The sequence below is a fragment of the Bactrocera tryoni genome, chromosome 2, assembly GCF_016617805.1.
Source record: "Bactrocera tryoni isolate S06 chromosome 2, CSIRO_BtryS06_freeze2, whole genome shotgun sequence".
Taxonomy (NCBI): domain Eukaryota; kingdom Metazoa; phylum Arthropoda; class Insecta; order Diptera; family Tephritidae; genus Bactrocera; species Bactrocera tryoni.
The window spans coordinates 76,585,899-76,606,552 of NC_052500.1; the positions used below are offsets into that span (position 1 = coordinate 76,585,899).

The window sequence follows — 20,654 nt, forward strand, 5'->3', positions numbered from 1 at the left end:
GCGGTTTTTTATAGTTATATAGTACATTATCTATTTGTAGAATAAAACCGGTTTTAATTTTTCACTAGCATTGGGTCCTTGTATTATAAGCAGACCCTCCTCCGTATATGTATGGAAATTATAGAGATTCAAAATATATTCATATTTCTAAAAAATTTACTGAACATTGAATTTTCCGATTTTTGATATAGCTCCGAACCTTAATTCTATCCTCAAGTATAGCTACTTTCTTCTATATCTATCCTACCATCTTTCAATATCACTCTTGATTAGATTTAAGCTTTCGCTTAACAGTCTATGTAAACAGTTTTGATATTAGAAATGCCAGGTTCTTTTGTGGACTTACTTAATTATCTTTATCCCAAAAGCCTAGTTTGTCAGCAGAGCACCTGAACTTCAAGATTGCTTTTTAGCTTTTGGCGTCAGATCTTCTGATACTACAATATTTTTGTGAATTTTAAGAGATCTTTCTTATACTCTTATCATATAAAAATAAGTATTTTACAGTTAATGACTCAATTCTGCCAGATCCAAGAACATCTTTCCTATACAAATGCAAACGAAAGTTACCTGAAAGCAAATCCAGTTGTAATTAGTGTGAGAATCATACAATTTAAAGCGCTTTACAACCAATTTCTAGCAAACAAAAAGTATTCAAAGTCAAACTACAAACGTTATTTTGTCACTTTTTGTGGTAAAAGTGTTTACATTTCGAAAGTACTCGCGAAATTAGCGACTAATCAGCGAGCATTAATTTCGCTTTCTTTAATTTCGCTTAAGGCTTATTGTTTTTGTTGTACTACTTTACGCTTGAACAGTAGCACGTTACCGTTAATGATATCACCGGCTAATTATACCGCCATTGTTTAACTTTTTCGTACTTTTCATTATTATTATTTTTTATTTTAATTATTTATATAAATTTTTCTTCGCAAAGGCTGCCTTTGCACAACGCGGCGACAGTGGCGCGTCACGGCATCGTCACATCCGTCACGTGCTGTACATTAAAAAACAGAAAGCTAAAATATGTGTGAATATTCATATATGTATATAAGTATATATATACATATATATATGTATTTTTGTTTTAAATACAACATAATTACCGCAATAATTTAAAGCAAACCGTCAAAGTTTGACAACAAACAGCGAAAAGTAATCCACGGACAGAGGCAGGCGTGTGGATTCTTACAAAGAGTAGGCAGCAGCTGTGGAAAAAGTAAAAAAAATATACTTTTTATGAAAAGCAGCGTATTTTATTGCCAAGTGTTCACAGACTAACTGTATTGCAGTGGCCACTGACCCGCGTTGTGGTTTTTTGGAAACATATGCCTAAATATAACTACATACATATGTATGTATGTACATAGTATACTTCTATAGGCACATTTTTTGGTACATACAGTTGCGGTCAAATTCTTAGTAATGCTAGGCATTCTTTTAAGTGGTTACATGGGTTTCCTCGGTAAAAAAAACTTTTCAACCTTATCTCTAATGAATCGACTCAACAATTTTTTTCTCATACAAAAACGGAAATAATTATTAGAATTTTTATTGTTACAAACATACACTATTAACAAAGAAATCCTGAAAGTTTTTTTAAAAAATGGTTTAAGCTCGGCCATTTCCGGTGACCTCTCGGAAATAAGATGCGCTCGCGTTGGCAGGATTACTCCTTACAGAATTAAAAAAAATACTTGTTTTAGTTGAAACCTTAACTTAGGACTTAGACCAAGGGATAAAAATAACTGAAAATTGGATTTTTGGCAGACATTAAAAACATGAAAATTTTGCTACATTTTGTTTTTTCAAGTAGTTGTAATCGAAAAAAATCTTCCTCCAAGTCTTTAAGAATTGTAGAATTGTATCTCAAAGACCTATGTAAAATTTCATGAAGATCGGTTGAGTAGTTCTCGAGAAATCTTGCCAACCGACTTTAAAAACACAGATTCGGGAAAACGCGTTTAAAGACAGCGCACTTAGCCTATTAAAGATTGTTAAGCATGCCGGAAAGGGATGGCGTCAATATGTAAGATGTCACCGAATACCAGCCGAAATATACAAAACAACGGTAAAACAATTTCGAAATATACAACAAAAACAGTAAAACATGGCTGTGCGAGTATCATGGTTTGGACATGCTTTTCTTGTCATGTTGTAGGACTCATTTATTGGATTAAGGACTGCTGATTCGTATATCGGAATATTTCAGAAAATCATCCTGCCATATGCCAGTGAAGAATGCTTGTTCCTTTTGGACGTTCCAGCAGAACAACGATTCCAAGCAGACAAGTAAAGTTGCTAAAAGGGGGTTTGAGGAAAGGAATGTCAAAATATTAGAGGGGTAACAAGTGTCCCCTGACATCAACCCTATCGAAAAATTCTGAGTAGATATCAAGTAGTCAGTAGCCTAATGTGAGCCGACATCGACCACGCAACTAAGGAAGGCTGTGAAGAACGCATAGGAGTCAATTTCCATCGAAAGATACCAAAAACTCATTGACTTAATGCCTCGACGCTGTGCTGCCATACTAAAAAAATAAGATCACGCAGCTAAATAATTTCAAGAGAAGGCAATATGGCTTTTATGGTATAATATATATTTTTTTATAAAGGCGATATCGCATACTTTTGTAACAGTTTCTTTTCTACGTTAGCACACTACTAAGAATTTGACCGCAGCTGTACATATGTGGAGATTTAAAAACCACATTGTTAAAAGAATTTAATTTTTAACGACCTAAATTCATTTTGGAGTGATGAACGTGTCAATAAAAACCACGCGCTTTGTTCTCAGTCCCTTACTCAGCCAGCGAAAGTGTCAGAAATTGTATGTTTTTTCTATAGACTGTACTTTCTTTAGTACTGATTTTGGAAATATTAAAAAAATGTTTTTAATAAGTAAATAAGTAGTTTCGAGCTACCGGTATACTTCCATGAATGAAGATCACAATCTGAACTGAAATAAAAAATAGCAACGACGTAATCTTCCTCACTTCTCCATACATTATGCTGTAAAATGATCTCACATGCCTTATTATCATAAAATGAAATGACAACGAAGTAACTTTATTAGTATAAATCCGAGGATTCTGGACTCACTTCTTCTGAAATTCCCATAAAATAAGCTAAAAGTATTGATATGAAACAAGGAAAGGTGGAAAGATAAGTTAGCTTCCCAATGAACGCCTAACCAACCATATGATCAAAAACTACCCGGACTGGATCAAAAAAATTTTTTCTCCTATGAAGCGTAGCAAGGGTAAAGTAGAGGTCGCAAAAGAAATGCTTAACAACGTTGCTAAGTATCTTATTTTCATTAAACCTCTCATTATTACGTGTCGAAAATCGCAAAGGATCCATCTGCCTATCTCTAATGAACCGACTCTACACATTTTGGTTAATGTTTTGGGTATGAAGTGTTAAATAAGTAACAAATTTTCTGAATTTTGACTCAGACAACGTCGAGTCGAGGTCTAAAATAGTTGCTTAACAACGTGGCTGAGTACCCTATTTTCATTAAACGGCTCATTACACAGTTAAATTTCACAGTACAACAGCTAATCTGGGGGGTGAGAAATTCCAAGTCAGGGTGATGGTACTAGGTCAGGGTAGTAAAACTCTCAAAGGGTTTGGCGCTCGTATGTGTCAGTTTTTTTTTATGACCTTTTGAATTTTTTCCTTTACGAAAATTGGGTACCAAATATAGTGTGTAAAAGCTGTTACAACCGTCTAATGGATTGGACAAATAGATAATAGTGGATCGCGAGTTATGATAAACTACGTGTTTGCCAAAATGTTACAACTAAGCGAAAAAACATCAAGATAAGGAAAAAATTTAAAAGATCATTAAAAACTGACACGAACGCCAAACCCTTTGAGGGTTTTACTATACTGACCTAGTACCATCACCCTGACTTGAAATTTCTCACCCCCCAGACAATAATTCCAAAAATGTTCCACAGTGTTATTGGTGATGAGACGTGGATTTATAAATATATGACATCGAAGTTGTTCAACAATCTTGCGAAGGGGTCTTTAAAACTGAGCCTACCCCAAAAACACCAGAATTCGCTGAAGCTCATCCCAGCCGAGGCTTGTAAGAGTGTATGGAAAATGAGATTGTGCGTTGGCATGTTTGTATTGCCTCAGGACCCTATTGTGATAATGAAGATTTGTATTTAAATAAGTAAAAACTTATTTTTTCTATCGGTCCGGGTCATATTTGATCATACTGCAGAACGATAAAGTTAATTGAAAATGCTATTTCTTTATTTCTGTATCTACCTTGGAAACGAACAGTGTAGCATAATATATACCACATCTGTCTTGGAACTTACATTTGTTCTTTAACGATAATCTTCGAATCTCTCACCATGTTCTGTACAGCTTTTACATTTAGACTGAGTTTTCAATAATTGTAAAATTTTTACTTCGAAAGTTTATGTGTTCCTCGGGTCCAGTCAAATTTGATGAGCTTTAAGGAATCTCAGAGACAGTTATGTATATAAATAGTTTTGCTTCGATGTTTACTAGGAATATTGAAATATTTTGGACTTCGAGAGTACTGCTTAGTTAACGCATTCTGGACGGTCTGAATTTCAGAAACAAATTTTGCCAAAATATAATATAATTCCTTCAGCAGTGTCAGAATCGAATCTTATCATTTCGTTAGGCTGTCTTTTGACAATGACCTTCATTTTTCAAGATTAATTTTTTGTTGGTCGTGAAGATGCCTTTCCTGAATAATGACGTTTCTATTCCAAAGATCAACTCAAATCTTGTGAGTTTTTACCAAATCTTTCATCGTCTTGAAGATGGCTTTTCTTAATTATGACGTTTCTATTCCAAAGATCAACTCAAATCTTGTGCGTTTTAAAGCGGAATTTCTCCGAGACAAATTTTTGAATTTCTTAATCTTAGTGTGTACACTCGCATTTCTACTTATCTCCAGTATATATTTACAAGCTTTTAATCTTTTCCGCAGCGAGTTATTTTTACTTTTATGGCTCAGAAATTGTCACACTTCATAATAATGCCCACTATCAACATATGAGTACAACAATACTTTCGTGTTTATTTTGCTTTCATTTTTCATGCGTGAATGGTTCAAATTGTTGTTGTTGCTGCTGTTCTTGTTATTAATTTTTATTATCTTCCTCATAACAATTCGCGCAAATTAATATTTTATAGAAAGTACATGAGCTTGTACTTCTTGGTTGAGTGCCCCGCGCGTATTTCGACATGGATTTTTATTTCAGTTTTCAATTGCGTTGCCAGCTATATGTGCGTTTGTTGCAAATAACAGTGTTGAGTGAAAGTCCGATTTGTGAAACGGAAAATCTATTTGCATTTACCTTTTTTGAATTGTTTCAGCTTCATCTGGTTTCTGGTAATCCATTCCGTTATTGAAGTACCTAAATACTATATATGTTGGGCTTGCTTCGGTATCAGTTTCACCGCCAATCGATAGTAACGTTCATCTCTCTTTTCTTTTTTCTTCGATATCGCATAGTAGGGTCTTTGATATCTCTGATATTCTCAGCTGTTTAGCTGATTTGTTTGATACCACTGTTTATCTTCTGGTTGGCTTAAATGCGGTCTATAAGCTCTGAATAATTTTCTTTATTTGTTTTGAAGGTTTCGAGAGTAGTTCTCGCACACGTTGAGTTCATCCTGAAATACTTGGACTACCATTGACGTGCAGGGTGGGTTGGTGGAGGAATATACTATCGAAAACTTCCTATTAGCACCAGTTTTGGGCACTGTAGCGTCCTCCAAGCGACAGTGGCTACAATAAAGGTAGCAGTAGACCTATTGTTACGCAGCGCAGCCTCCTTCAACCTGGTGACTATACACCCTGATATTTAGTAAAGTGCAGATACTAGCCTTGTATATGCTGACTGTGCGCTCAAGACTAGTGAAATGATGTCTAGACTCTTTATCTCAAGCATCTAGTTATTTGATGATTCGACTGGTTTGGATGCCTGGCCACGGCGGTACAATTCAGAAAACTGTAAGGCTGATAAGCTTGCTTGAAAAGATACTTCAGCCTCAGTAACTGCGAAATAAAAACGGATAGGAGCTCCGTTGACTTCTTATGAATCACTATTAGACAATTGGCCCTCAGACCAGTTCAGCAAGTGTTGATTAGCTGTGCAGTCGCAAGGTTCTTCTGGGACGGGGTAAATACTGCGGAAATCTTCGTCCTCAGCAAGGTACAGCTTTCAATGGTTGTAGGAGTTCTACCTGCACACTGTCCGATCGGTATTCATGCAATAAAATTGAACATCGTACCGAATGCCAACTGCATTAACTGTTTGGAAGAAGATGAAACACTTCCACATTATTTCACATATTTTTAGACATCCAGTAGAAATAGCGGATATAGAAATAAAACAACTAGGCAGATTTGTGATAGGTTCACAGCGTTTTGGCCGATAGCTGATATCCCCCTACATCACTTCTTCACATGGTTTCTCAAAGAACTGTATTTAACAGTTTAAGTGTAATCCTCCCGCCTTGCCGAAGGATCAGCCGTTTAACATAACTTATACTAGGAAGTTTCGAAACAAAAAGCTCCTAAAATTCCAACGGGCTGTAAAATTCCGCTGCAACCTTAGTACTAAAAATTCGGAGAAAAAGTAGTGAAACTCAATTTCCAACTCGTATTTACTTGCATCCCTACTTTCGCTTGGATTAATTTGAATATTATCATATTTTCGGACGTTGGCAACTCTATTTACTTAAAAAAACTTTCGGAACCGTTACTTACTTTCTGGCATAAAAACAAAATTACTCAAAATTTTCTTTTCTCCATTCACTATTTACAATGTCATTTCACTCTTCTGTAATTTCTTGAAATTCAAATACAAAAAAAAATCTGTAAATCAAAACAATTTCGGTTCAAAATTCTAAGAATACATTTCGAAACGCTATCGATGCAACCAAACATTGAATTTCAACGCTAGTTAACGGTACTAAGCATTACTCGTATAGGAACTCAAAAATACAATAATATCTTTAGCGGAAATTCAAAAGATATCAAGACAGTCCGTTTACTTCCAAGCATGTTACGGCCCTGCAATTTCCCGAAACCCGAAAAATGGCAAACACTAAGCGAACAACATCCTTGGCTGAAACAACACATGCGCTGCAGAAAGAAGCTGAAAGGCGGTGGTGTGCTACGAGAGTTCTCGCGTATACCCGGTCTCTCGGAGCGCACAATCCGCTCTGTGCTTTTCGAGGAGAAATTCGATACAAACAAAGGCAAAAAATGTTGCGACGAGTGGAACACTCGCGATGCCGGCCTGCATGTGCCTTTCAGTAATAACATGCTAGACCAGCCACCAATAACAGAGGAGGAATTGCTCTTAAAAACATTAATGCAAAAGATGGGTTTCTTGAGTGATGACGCGACAACTCAGTCGGAAAGAGAAATGTTACGCCGATGGCTTAAGGAACTCAACAATTTCTATAATCTACGTAATAATAATGATTTGAAGCGTAAAAAATATGATTTTTCTAAAAGATATGAACTAAATTATCTGGATTATACACTTTTTAAATATCCTGGCGTCGATACGGATAGTGAGTTTGAAGAGGATGAAGAGGAGGCACGAAAAAGAAAACGTCGCCAACGTAAGCCAATTAAAGAATTACCCGATGATGCGCGCGCCGATCTGCACCATATGCGTTTTCGTTTGCGCAGCTTGACGAAGAAACGCAAAGCTACAGTCGAAGCACTACTATTCTACCAGCCATTCGTTAGACAGAACACTGGCATATGGCAAAGTTTCAATCCGGATCTGGGCTCAGTTGCCTTGAGAGCCAAGTTATCTGAGCTAGGTTGCGATCCGAAATTCACTGAGTGGGAAATGAAGGCAATGGATTACATAATACGTGGCGATCCGATACCAACACATCTTTACGATATTGATTTAGTTAGAGCACTACGTGCTGACTTGGCGAAATTGTTGGTGCGCAAACCAAAGCCCATCTATGATTTCTTTGGTTTTGAAATTAAAAGAAAGCAGCGTCGACATTCTAGATATTAATATGAAGCGCTCAATTTGTGATTGTTTGGTGGTGCTGAGATTCGAAATTCTATATGAAATTGAAAAAAATGATAATAAATTAAATTATGCATTTAATTAAAGTGTGTTATTGGGAATTTTTTGGTGGAGTGGAAGTGTGTGGAGTTTTAATGAAGGTAGAGTTGGGGAATGGATATTTTGTAAAATTTGTTTGGTTTATATATGTATATAGTATTTTTAAATACAAGTAGTCATCTACTTTCTTTTTTTTTAATTAAGTTGAATTATATCGAATTGAGTTGTTTTGAGTTGAGCTGAGTATAGCTAATTTAAGTTACATTGAGTTTAGTTGAAATAAATTTTGAGTTGTGCTGAGTTCAGTTGAAATATATTTTGAGTTGAGTTAAGTTGAGTTGGGTTTAGTTGAAATAAATTTTGAGTTGAGTTGACCTCTGTTCAGTTGAAATAAATTTTTAGTTGAATTGAGTTGAGCTTAGTTCAGCCAATATAAATTTTGATTTGTGTTGAGTTTAGTTGAGTTGAGTTGAGCTGAGTTCAGTTGAAATAAGTTTTGAGCTGTGTTGAGTTGAGTTTAATTTAGTTGAAATAAATTTTGAATTGTGTTGAGCTGGGTCCAGTTGAAATAAATTTTGAGTTGTGCTAAGTTCAGTTGAAATAAATTTTGAATTGTGTTGAGTTTAGTTGAGCTGGGTCCAGTTAAAATAAATTTTGAGTTGTGCTGAGTTCAGTTGAAATAAATTTTTGGTTCTGTAGAGTTTAGTTGAATTTGCTTCACTTGAATTAAATTGATTTCAGTCTAATGCATTACATTGATTGCACTGAATTGAACTGAGGCAAATTAACTTTAAATTAGTTTAATTAATCTATAAATTGAATGAATTAAAATAATTTAATTAATTCAAACTAAGTGAAATGTACTGGAAAATTTTGTTGAGTTTTCAAGTCCGTTTATTTTAGATTGAATCAATTTTAGATCAACTACACAGAATTAAGATGACTTAAGCAAATAAATTTCAAAGTCAATTTAGGTGACTTTTTAGATTTTTAATTAAATAAAAATTAAGTCAACTAAGTGAAATGTGGATTATTTAAGCAAAGAAATTTATGTGACTTATTAGGTGATTTTTCGAATCAGATTGTTTAGATTAAATTAAAATTAAGTCAAATAAGTGGAATTCATATTATTCAAGCGAAAATAGTCAAAGTCAATTTAATTGACTTTTCTTGATTTTTTGACTCAGACTATTTTGAATTAAGATTAAGTGAAATGTACTGTAAATTTTTCTTGTTTTTTCAAATCAATTTATTTTAGATCAACTAAGCGAAGTTAAGATTATTTAAGAAAAAAAATGCCAAAGTAAATTTAGTCAATTAAATGAAATTAAGATTATTTAAGCAAAAAAAAGGTCAATGTCAATTTAGCTGACTTTTTTCACATTTTTCGAATCAGATTGTTTAGATTAAATAAAAGTTAAGTCAACTAAGTGGAACTGAGATTATTTAAACGAAAAAAGGTTAAAATCCATTTACGTGACTTTTTCAATTTTTTTAGTCAGATTATTTTGGATTAAATAAGAATTAATTAACTATGTGAAGTTAAGAATACTTAAAGTAAACAATTACACAGTCAACAGAATCCAATTCATTGCCAGGAATCATAAATAAATATAATATACTAAACTCTAGAAATCCACAAATTTCCAGAAATTGCAACTTTTTTCATTTTCTCCCATGCTCTGCCACGCAATTCTGTTACCTAATCGTTTATGTGCTCTAACAAATTGTAACGGATTCACTCAATTGAAGCAGAATGCATTCCACGTACTAATTTTGCTTTTTGTTATTGTTGATTTTGCCTTTTCTGTTAATGTTTTTGCCTTTAGTAATCGTCACGCCAATAGCTGTGCTCGATTTCAATTTCGAATGCAGAGTGAAATTAAGCACCCATTGGAGAGCTTCGCAAACAGCGACGCAAGCACACACGCACACATATGTACATATGTATATTTACATACACATATGCATAGAAATGCTGATACTTTGGAAAGATAAAAATGACGGCGACTTTTCTATTAAAACAGCTCAAATTACAAACAATAACCGACCGCGTTGATGCCCGCCTTCTCCCTCACTGTTGGTCTCGGCGGCTGCTGGACTCGCCCATCAAACAGCTGGCCATCCATATTGTTCGCCCTTGCTGTGCGCTTTTGAGGCCTACAATTACTTTAAGCGTTGACAATAATTTTTTCTACGTTTTTGTTGTTGTTGTTGTTGTTGATGCCATACAGACACAAGGCGGCAGTTGATGTTGCCTCAAGTGGTTATAGGCAGGCGACCGCAGCACAGCTGCTGCGCTTAGAACCGCCACAAATGAGTTCGCACATATTTACATGCAGAGGAAGTGAAGAATTGAGTATTTTATTGCTATTAATATTTTCTATTTATTTTTTTCTGTATTTTTTTTGTTTGCAAATTGCTAAGCATTTGTTTCATAGCAAAAGTCTAGCTGTTGCCTAACCGCAAATTACTTGAAATTCGCTTGGCAACTGACAGCGTGCGGCATATTTATTACTAGTTGATGTTTTTGTTGTTGTTTTTTCCAGAATATTGCATAAATTCACTTGGAATTGTGCAAAAATGAAATGTATATAAATATGTATGTATGTGTTGTATAGCTGTGTGTGTGCACACATTTTTCACGCAACTGTGTTAGTTGCTTTATTGGTGTCAATTTCACTGCAGGCGTGTTTTTCACTGCATCAATTGGCAGTATTTAATATGGGTGGCAACAAATTGTGAAATAAATTGCCAGTATGCATTACATAGTTTCCGTTATGCAAATGCCACTAAATTAGTATTATTAATTCACTCTATTTTAGCTAATATTTTTACAAGTTTTTATTGCTTTTATTTTATTGAATATATTGACTAGTTTTCATGTAAAATAATAACTGTATGATTTTTATTTTGCCATTTCCGGTTTATTTAAGCCAAAATAGCGTGCGAAGGTTGCCGCTTAGTTGAAATTTGAAAGAAAAAATTTATAAATAAGTGGAAAAACGCTAAAAAAATCAAAATAATTAAGAAGTAGAATGTCGCGGGAAGAAATTTTTTTTAAGGGGCTGCCACCTGTTTTCAAACAGACATTATTTTTTAGTTAAACAAAAAGGCTCTGCAAGCTGAAAACATTAAAAAATCATGCTTTTGCGAATAAATTTTTAAGAGAGTTGCCACCTGTTTAAAAAAAAACATTTTTAGATAGACAAGAAGGCGCTGGAAGGTGGAAACAATTAACAATCATGAAGTTGGGAGTAATTTTTAAAGGGTTGCCACATGTTAAAAAAATCATTATTACATAAACAAAAAGGCCCTGGAAGCTGAAAACAATTGAAAATCTTGTTGTTGTAAACACTTTTTTAAAGGGCTGCTAACTGTTTATTAACCTTTTGTTTTCAAGCAAGCAAACGCTGGAAACTGAAGAAACCTGTATACGAATTTTGAAAAAGCGTTGCCACCTGTTAAAATTTAAATAAAATAAAAAGAATAAATGTCTACAAATTAAATAAAATAAATTTAAAAAAAAATTAAAAAAGTTCACAACACAAATATCGCTGTCCAAATTAGGGTTACCACCTGTCTATAATAAATTTTTGCTATGTCAATTTGAAAATATTACAGTACTGGTACCAAAAAGAGTGAAAATTAAAAATAATCATAAAACGTAAAACTTTTTAAAAAAGGGTTGCCATATAATACCAAATTTAAATAAAATTGAAAGAAAATTAAAAAATATCTTCCAGTTAACTACTGTTCTGGTATCAAAGTAGGGAGGGTTAATAGCATATATAATTTGGTGGGGTTGCCACCTACTAACAGTTAAACAAAAATTTAATTTAAAACATATTTTAAAGAAAAAATTTCTCAATTTTTGAACAATTTTATCACTTCTTAATAACTATCCTTTTTTATAACATTTGTGGTAAATTTTTCTGCTTCATTTTTTCTCTTCATATGTACATGATATACAAATACTTGTATATAAGCACATGTGATTTACATAAATAATATGCGTGTTTAATTGCTTACATTTCTGATTGTCGGTTGCTTGTTTATCAACTTAATTAAACATGTGTGACTGACATTGCTTTCAATGTCTGTTAATGGCTGGTTTTAGTTGCATTCTACCGCCCACTTTGTTCCTATGATTTTATGTTAATTACTAATTACGAGGAATTAGTGGCATGTCTGATTACTAAGGTCCTTGGTATTTGCTGAATTTATTCAGAAAAAATTCCCCTGTCAGTTATTTTACCTATTTGGTTGTTGTTGGTGCAACGAATAGTTACCTCACCACTAGAAATGTGGTAAATGTCATTTCTCTTTGTGAGAAAAAAAGTCACTGCAGTCACAACCAGTTAGTTGTAACTGAAATGTGAATGACAAATTGGTATACGGATTCTTACAGTTAATTTTGTATATTTTTTTTTTGATAAAATCCAATTTTTTTTCCTTTTTCTTCTCTCTCTATCACTCTCTCTTTCTATTCCTCAGTAAATCTCTTCCACTCTATTCTTCGTTCGCTCTCTTCCTCGATTTCAATAGCTCAATATTATTTATTTCTGTGATTTTCTCTCTTACTCTCTCTCTACACTTCTCACGTTCTTCCTACCTCTTTCTCTCACTTTTAAAACTCTCTTTCTCGCTTTCGCTCTCTTCCTTTCTCTATACATGTATGTCTCTTTCATCTATCTATCTATCTATTTATCTCACTTTCTTCTTCTCCGTCTATTAATTTCTCCCTCACATTTTCTTTCTATCTTCTCCTTCTTTCTCTCTCTGTCTCTCTCTCTATTTTTCACTATCTCGTATTTTCTTTCTCTCCCTCTCTCTCTGTATCCCTATCCCTCCTTTTCCATCTATCTCACATCTCGCTCTTCCTTGCTCTGTGCTCATTCGAATTTCTTTCTTTTTAATCTCCTCTAAAGTTAATCATTTACTGCTTCTCCCACAAAGCTCAAAGATTTACATAAAGCAACTGCTCCATTAAATTTTATTAGTTGTAAAAATACTGAAAACGTTATTTTAATTTCTCTGGATACTCCAGCGATCAACTTTCCCATTCCATAACTCCATCCACGATTTTGAAACATTTCTAGTCCAGACACTATAGTCTTTATAGTCATTTATCTCGTCCATTCCCAACTGCGAACTTTCGACTCATCAACTCAGCAGTATTCCTCAAGATTATTTTTAGAGATATTACTAAATACGTAGTAGAGCTACATTGTGCCAAATTTTCTAAGTCTAATATAATTAATCGCAAGCGTAAAGTTTCTGTAGTATTCGTTGCACTTTTACTTTCCGATATCCTTGGTCTTTCATATATAAGGTTTAGATTTCCTAAAATTATTTGTTACTGAAAGAACTTACTTAGATAAGAAAAGGTCTTCATGGTCGAGACACATGCTCGAAACGCCTCTACGAACTCTAACATATCGTCTTCGAGGTATGATCGCTCTCATAAGTGAAGCGAAAATGTTTTCTAACGCAATTCAGGAACTAACTAGTGACCCAACACTCTGATCTCAACCTAACACTCACTTGTCGTCTCTAGAGAGTAAAAATTCATGTCATACATCGGTTTGTACTTTACACCAACCAAAAACACATCGCTCATTATCCGAATTTTGTACTCGACTTAAAATAAATGTTTCTTCTTGTCAGAGAATGAAGTGAAAAAATTGGAAAAAATAGAAATAAAAAACAAAATATTTTTGGAGTGCAATTTAATATATATATTTTTTGGATTTTGTTTAAATAAAATATATAAAATTTAATTTGCATTTTTTGTTATAAATTTTGGTGGCGGTCTCCAAGTCAGACCATGCATACGCGAAATTTTTACGGCGTCGATATTGAAGAGGATCTTGGCATACCGTTGTCATATGATGCGGCCTGGAAGATCTTCAATCGTTGGCCGCGTGAGGTGCGCGTACAACGCCAACGATTGGGTCAGCGAACCACGCCTTCGAAGCACGCTTGGTGTTTTTGTCAGGAAAAGAATTGTACAACGCGTTGTCCGTTCTTCGGCTTCTATAATAAGAAAGACGGGCCAACGGAGAATAAGTTACAGAGCATAATGACGCATACGCAAGGTGGGGGACGTAGTCCACCAGAATATAAAGGATTGCTACGTAGTCTCAATAAATGGTACAACAGCCGATGCGCCGAGGGTTCGAGTCAAGTATTGGATTTGTCGAAGTTGGAGCAATTAACGATAAAATATAAATATCCCGTATTTGCTTTAAACAAAAAGAATAGTTCGCGTAGATTTCGTAGACACGACAGCAAATCGGTGTTTTACCACGATACGAAGTGCAAGCCGTCGTCGATGACCAGCAAGACTACGAAGCGTAGCAGAGCTAGCGAGGAGCACAGCTCTTCCGAACTGTATTACACAATTGAGAACCAATTGCGCAATCTCAGCGTGAGTCAGTCGCGTCTCAAACACATGAGCGCAAGCCTCTGCCGTTTGGCCTATGCTAAAAGGCATGCCTCGCGGACGGGGTTACGGCCGAAGATCTACAAGCGTAAAGTAGTGCGTAGATATCGCAGTGACATACCGATCGTCAGCAATAGCGAGAGCACTGGCAATACCAATACGAGTAAAACGTCGAACTTTTGTTGCAAAAGCAGTCGGAATAGTAAGTCCACGAAGAGCACCGATGCCAGTAAAGGCAGCAAGACAACCGAAAGTAGCAAACCCAGCAAAGACAGGAAGATAAAAAAACGTGCCAAATCCAGCAAGAGCAAAAAGCCGAGCAAAAGTAGCAAGCTAAGCAAAGGCAAGTTAAGTGAGAGTAGTAAGACTACCGAGAGCACTAAGTCGAGCAAAAGCTGCAAGCTTAGTAAAGCCAGCAAGGTGAGTAAGACCAGTAAGACAAGCAAGACAAGCAAAACCAGTGAGAGCAGCAAAACGAGCAAAACCAGCGAGAGCAGCAAGACTAGCGAAAGCTACAAATCCGTCACAGGCAGTAAAATTACCGGCACCAGCAAGAGCAGTGAAAACAGTCGGGCTAAAGATACCAGCAAGAGTGATTATACCAGCAAAACTGGTGAAACTAGCAAGAGTGGCGCGGCCAACTTGAGTACCGGCACCAGCAAGCGCAGCAGTACCAACAAAAGTAAGGCGCCGAGTAAGAATAGCGTCAGCAGCAAGTCAACGAATGTCACAACCGCCAAGGCGATCAGTCATCCTGTCGTGAGGAGCATACGCTTCAACCTCGCCAAAGGCAAGCGAGGCGCCACACGATCCGCTGGCGATGAAGAGCTCAATTGCAAGCGTAAAGCCACCGGCAGTATAATGAAGGAACAAGCCAAAGTTGCCAAACCGCAGATACAGCGTCTCGGCGGTGGTAATGAGTTGCTGAATCGTAGCAATCGTAGGCCTATCATGGCTTGGAACAGCGGCGCCGGTGCTCCGAGCCGTAAGCCCGCAGCTGAAGCTGCGCCGAAACCCAACAGCAAGTGTGCAGCCAATCAGTTGGCGCCTAAGTGTTGTCTAATTAAGAAACCTAATAAAGTCTCTATCTTCATTGATGCCGGTGGCGCCGGTGATGCTGTGGCTCATAGAGGCAGACGCTGCAAGGTTACTAAAAAACCATCGGTGCTCGTCTCAAAGCCGATATTGTCCATGTTTCGCAAGAACCGTACCATTTCCAAGCAAAGCCTGGCAATGTGTGGTCAAAAGTCAAGGTGTTTCTTCATTAAAGGCGGGCGTCGCAAGTAATCAAATCAAAATTTTCTAATGTGTGTTATTCTAAAAAAGTTGCTTTTTAAAATTTTCTTACATTAACCAACTTCGATGGGGTTTTGTGAATAGGTTTCTGAAAATTATTACACAAAATCACATCGCAGTTTGTTGTTTTAAAAGTATATGTAGCTTTACTTCTATTAAAATTTTTTGTCCTATTATGTATTATGTTGTGGTCTCTAAATTATTGATTTCAAATATATTTGAAGATTCGAAAGTGTTGGGTTTTAGTTGAACTCTTCGAAGTTATATCTTGCTTGTAGATTGAATACTAAAGTCAAAGCTTGGAGACGTCCTTACAAATGAGCTCATTTCTCCGAAACTATCTGCGGCATCATCTTGAAATTTCCGAAGAATATACTAAAATATATATTCTTCAAACAGTAAAGAGTTTACACCTCGATATTCACGGTATATCGATATTACTCCAAATTTAGCAAGTATTTAATATTCTGAACCTGGTGAGCTCGTTTTCAATCAGAATATGTAAAGTTGGCCTCCATGGGAGTATTACCTCTAAGATATAAATAATAAGAAGACTAGATGGATATTTCTTAATCCACATTTTTTAACTGTAATTCTTGAAAAAATGAGAAACGTGATGGAGAAGAGTCCCTTAATCATGTTCAAACCCCAGAACAACCCGAAAAAGTAGTAAAGGTTGCCACCTAATTTGTATTACTAATTATTTCAATAAAATTTCAGCAGAGATTTTTGGAGAAGAGTTTGCCGATTATTATTATTATTAACATCCCCAAAAGTATTGAGGGTTGCCACTTTATATTAAAAAAATATTTCAAGAAAATATTCAGCATATATATATTTTCAGAGAAGAGTCTGCCAATTATGCATAAGTCCCAATACATCACAAAACGTTGTTAGGGCTGCCACCTAATATTTAAAAAAAAAGTTATTTCCATTAAAGTTCAGCAAACGTTTAGAAACGAATGTGCAAATTATACATAAGTCCCAATACATCGCAAAAAGTTATAAGGGTTGCCACCTAAAATTAAAAAAAAAATATTCCAAGAAAATATCAGCAAACTAAAATATTTATATAAAATCCAAAAATTAGCGCTGAAGGTTACCACCTTTGTTTAAATACGCATAAATATATTTTTGAATAAATTTCAGAATTATTAGGTGTTCTATAGATTTTCCCAGAAGAGTAGTGGTAGTAGTAGCAGGGTTGCCGACTAGTAATTATTATGAAGATTTCAAAAAAATTTGAACATATATTTTTAGGGAAGACTAAGTCGATTATGAATCTCACCTATTCTGGTGCTGAAAGGAAAGAAAGATATGGCATCCAAAAAGGAACTTCAGAAGTTGCCACCTTTAATTTAAATGCGTTTAAAAATATAAAATATGAATAAATTACAGAATTATTTGGTATCCTACAGATTATCACAGAACAGTAATGATAGTAGTAGCAGGGTTGCCACCTACTTTTTTTTGATACTTCACTAAATTCCAACAAGTATTTTTAGAGAAGACTAAGCCGATTATGAACAAGTCGCTTCACCTATACTGGTATCAAATTAAAATACTGATATAAAAGTAAAAAAAAATGTACCGTAAGAGTTGCCACTTAGAAATTAAAAGCGAATACATTTTTTTTTTGAAATTGCGATGACAATACTGCGTAAATATGCACATAAAAAACGATATTTAGTGTAATTAAGTTAAGACTGTCTTAGGGTTGCCATATATTTATATGAAAAATTGTAGTTACTAAATTAAAAATCAATATTTTAAGTTTTCGAGGTGCCTTGTATAGAATAGTAAGCATTAATTCATATGGTTGCCAGCTAAGAAATACATATATGAACAAACATTTGCAATTTCCTTCTGAGCCGCTGGTTGCCAACTATTTTTTAATTAATTAAGGAATTTTAAAAATGATTTTATAAAGAAAAAAATAAATAAATATCAGAACACACTTCAAAAATTCCTACCCACACAGCAAACCAATTTTAAATATTTTAGTAGAGTTGCCATAATTCATATTTTTTCTTTTGACAAGAAATATCCAATGAGTATTTTTTAATAAAAAACTGCATATATTTTATTTGTTATTAAATTTTGTATAGAGTTGCCACCTTATTCTAAATATACATCCCAAAATTATACCAATAACTGCCTAAAATTTTCAGTTAAAACAAAAATTATTTTTAATCATATATTTGTTGCCTGAAGCTTTCTAATCAGTTCGGTTAATGAAAAAAGTTTAGTTTAGTTTTCAAAAATATAAAAAAAAATCAAATTCAAGTTTTCAAATTAAATTTCTTTAATTAATCACAAAATGTGGTGCTGCTTATATCCGCGCAGTTTCGATTGTTGCCCTGTCGACCCGCATGCGTGGAAACGTGATGTTAAAATGTGTGCCCTTGGTCCTACGTGGACTCAACAAACCAACTTAAGTGCCAGCTGTAACAGACATGGTTGCAATGACCACATGCTTCAACGCATTTTACTTCAGAATTCAGTTCGCAACGATTCAACACCAAATATTTTGGATAAAAGCGTGCGGGTGCCGTTATGTGAAAATTTCGAAAAGTACGGAATCGAGGCAAAACGTCGCAATGCCAAATATTCGCTGCAACCCTTGATGACAAAATCCAGCAATGACCACGAATTAATAAAACAGCTGCTGAAATCGCACCCCGCGGGGTATAAATATGCCTGCAAATGCGAACACACAATGACCGGCAGTTGTAAATGCAAAAGAAGAGGCTTTGAAATGAATGGTTCGTACTATAGCGGTATTTACTAGCGTGGGAATAATTAGAGAAAAGGACTGAAAACCATCGAATTACAAAAAAAGCAAAAGGAATAATTTATTAAAGAATATAAAATATAACATAGTATTATATAGAGCTAGACACAATGCAACGCGAAAAATAGCAAAAACCCATTTTTTGTGGGTCTACATATAAGATAACTAAAATTAAAAAATTAAATAAAAATTATCTTCCAGTTTTCATTTCCACTCATCGATAAATTGGTGAATAAATTGAAGTTACCATTATTTTTACTAATTCCGAACAATCTGGCAACCCTTTGTTCTAAAATAAAAATCATAACTCAATTGCTAACTGTAATAATATTATGATTGAAAATATGCAATAAATAATATAAACAGTATTTATAGCCACTTAAAGTTACCACATTTTCACTAATTTCGAACAACTTGGCAACCCTCTTTTCAAATAAAACTTACCTCTCAAATGCTAACTCTAACTCAATGAAATTTTTAAATTTGTTCTCTTAACTTTTATAATGGCAACTCTAGATGGTTGAAAAAACTTTTGGCTTCTCCAAAATTCTTAAAATTTTTAATTAGATGTCTATAATACTCGTATATTTTCCAATATTTGGGATAATTTTTCAATTAATTTATTTCTCATTTTCTTCTCATACATTTTTTTATTATTTTATTGTGGCAACTCTAGTTGGCTTCTCCAAAATTCTTAAAATTTTTAAATTGGTGTCTATAATATATTTTTCAATGTTTGGCACAGTTTTTCTCTCTACTTTTTTAATTTTCCTTATTATCCAAAAATACTGTATTTTTAAGAAAACTTCTCTGTGACATATTATTCACTCATATTCAGATTTTCTAAATTTGTTTCTACTTGGCAACCCTTTTTTCATTTATGCGCTCCAAAATTCTTCGTAAAGCTGGAAATTGTTGTCTATAATATACTTTTCAGACATAAGCGCTATTCTTTACAAACCTACATTTTGGCAACTCTATGTTTTTGTTTTTCAATTTTCCTCAGTAATAGTTAGTCAATATTCGAAAAATTTGATCTTAAGTAGTTTTGAGTTTTTATAATTTTTTTATTACATGGCAACCCCATTTCCTCCTCAGTGTTTTAATTTTAAAACTTGTGTATTTAATATATTTTTCAGTGCTAAGCACTATTTTTCAAAAGTTGCAACTTGGCAACTCTATATATTTTTTAATTTTTCTTAGTGTCCAAAAATACTTAACTTTTTTGATTTTCAAACAAACTTTTCTTTTCAAAACTTTTTTTTAATTGATTTTGAAATTTAATAAAAAAATGTATACTTGGCAACACTGTTTTTCATTTAAAATTCTACCAAAGTCTCATAAATTTTGAAATTGGTGTTTATAATATAACTTTCACTTGAGCACTATTATTTCCAACACACAATTTGGCAACTCTAGATTTTTTCCAGTTTTTCTTATTGTCCGTAAATTGAACTGTTTTAGTTTTCAAAAAAAGGTCTTTATTTTAATTTTGAAATATTCTAAAACTGTTTAATACTTGGCAATCCTTTTTTTATTTAAGCTTATACATAATTCTAAAATTTTGAAATGAAGGCTTTCCAAATTTTTTTTATTTTTTGGCAACCCTTTTTCATTTAAGCTTCTACAAAATTAGAAAATTTTGAAATCGATGGCTGTAATATATTTTGTAGTATTAAGCACTATTTTTCCAAATTTACGGCTTGGCAATTACATATACATACATATATATAAATTTTTTTAAACTTTCGTTAGAATTCAAAATTATTGCAGTATTAATTTTTCAAAACAAATTTTCTCTTCAAAATTCGAAAATTTTTTTCAAATAAAATTCTCGCTTCAAAATTCGGAAACCTTTTCCTATCTAATTTTGAGGATTTCAAAAATTTTTGCATTTGGCAACCCTTTTTCTCGATTTTTACTTCTCCGTGTTCAAATTTCAAATTCACATATTTTTTCGTGAAGTCGTTATTCAAATTTTTATTGTAAAAATTTTGTAATTCGA

General features: G+C 34.0%; 2 protein-coding genes across 9 annotated transcripts in view; both read left to right on the top strand.

The window, feature by feature from the left end:
• Positions 1 to 20,654, top strand: part of LOC120769762 (protein FAM102B) — a 184,987-nt gene that overhangs the window by 46,500 nt on the left and 117,833 nt on the right. The gene's annotated exons all lie outside the window — the stretch shown is intronic.
• LOC120769763 lies at positions 13,895 to 15,868 on the top strand. Its single transcript, XM_040096935.1, has one exon. The coding sequence runs from the start codon at positions 13,942 to 13,944 to the stop codon at positions 15,844 to 15,846; it is 1,905 nt and encodes a 634-aa protein (XP_039952869.1). The 5' UTR covers positions 13,895 to 13,941; the 3' UTR covers positions 15,847 to 15,868.

Excerpts from the sequence above, each read along its gene's own strand:
- LOC120769763 (XM_040096935.1), top strand. The coding sequence starts at position 13,942 with ATGCATACGCGAAATTTTTACGGCGTCGATATTGAAGAGGATCTTGGC.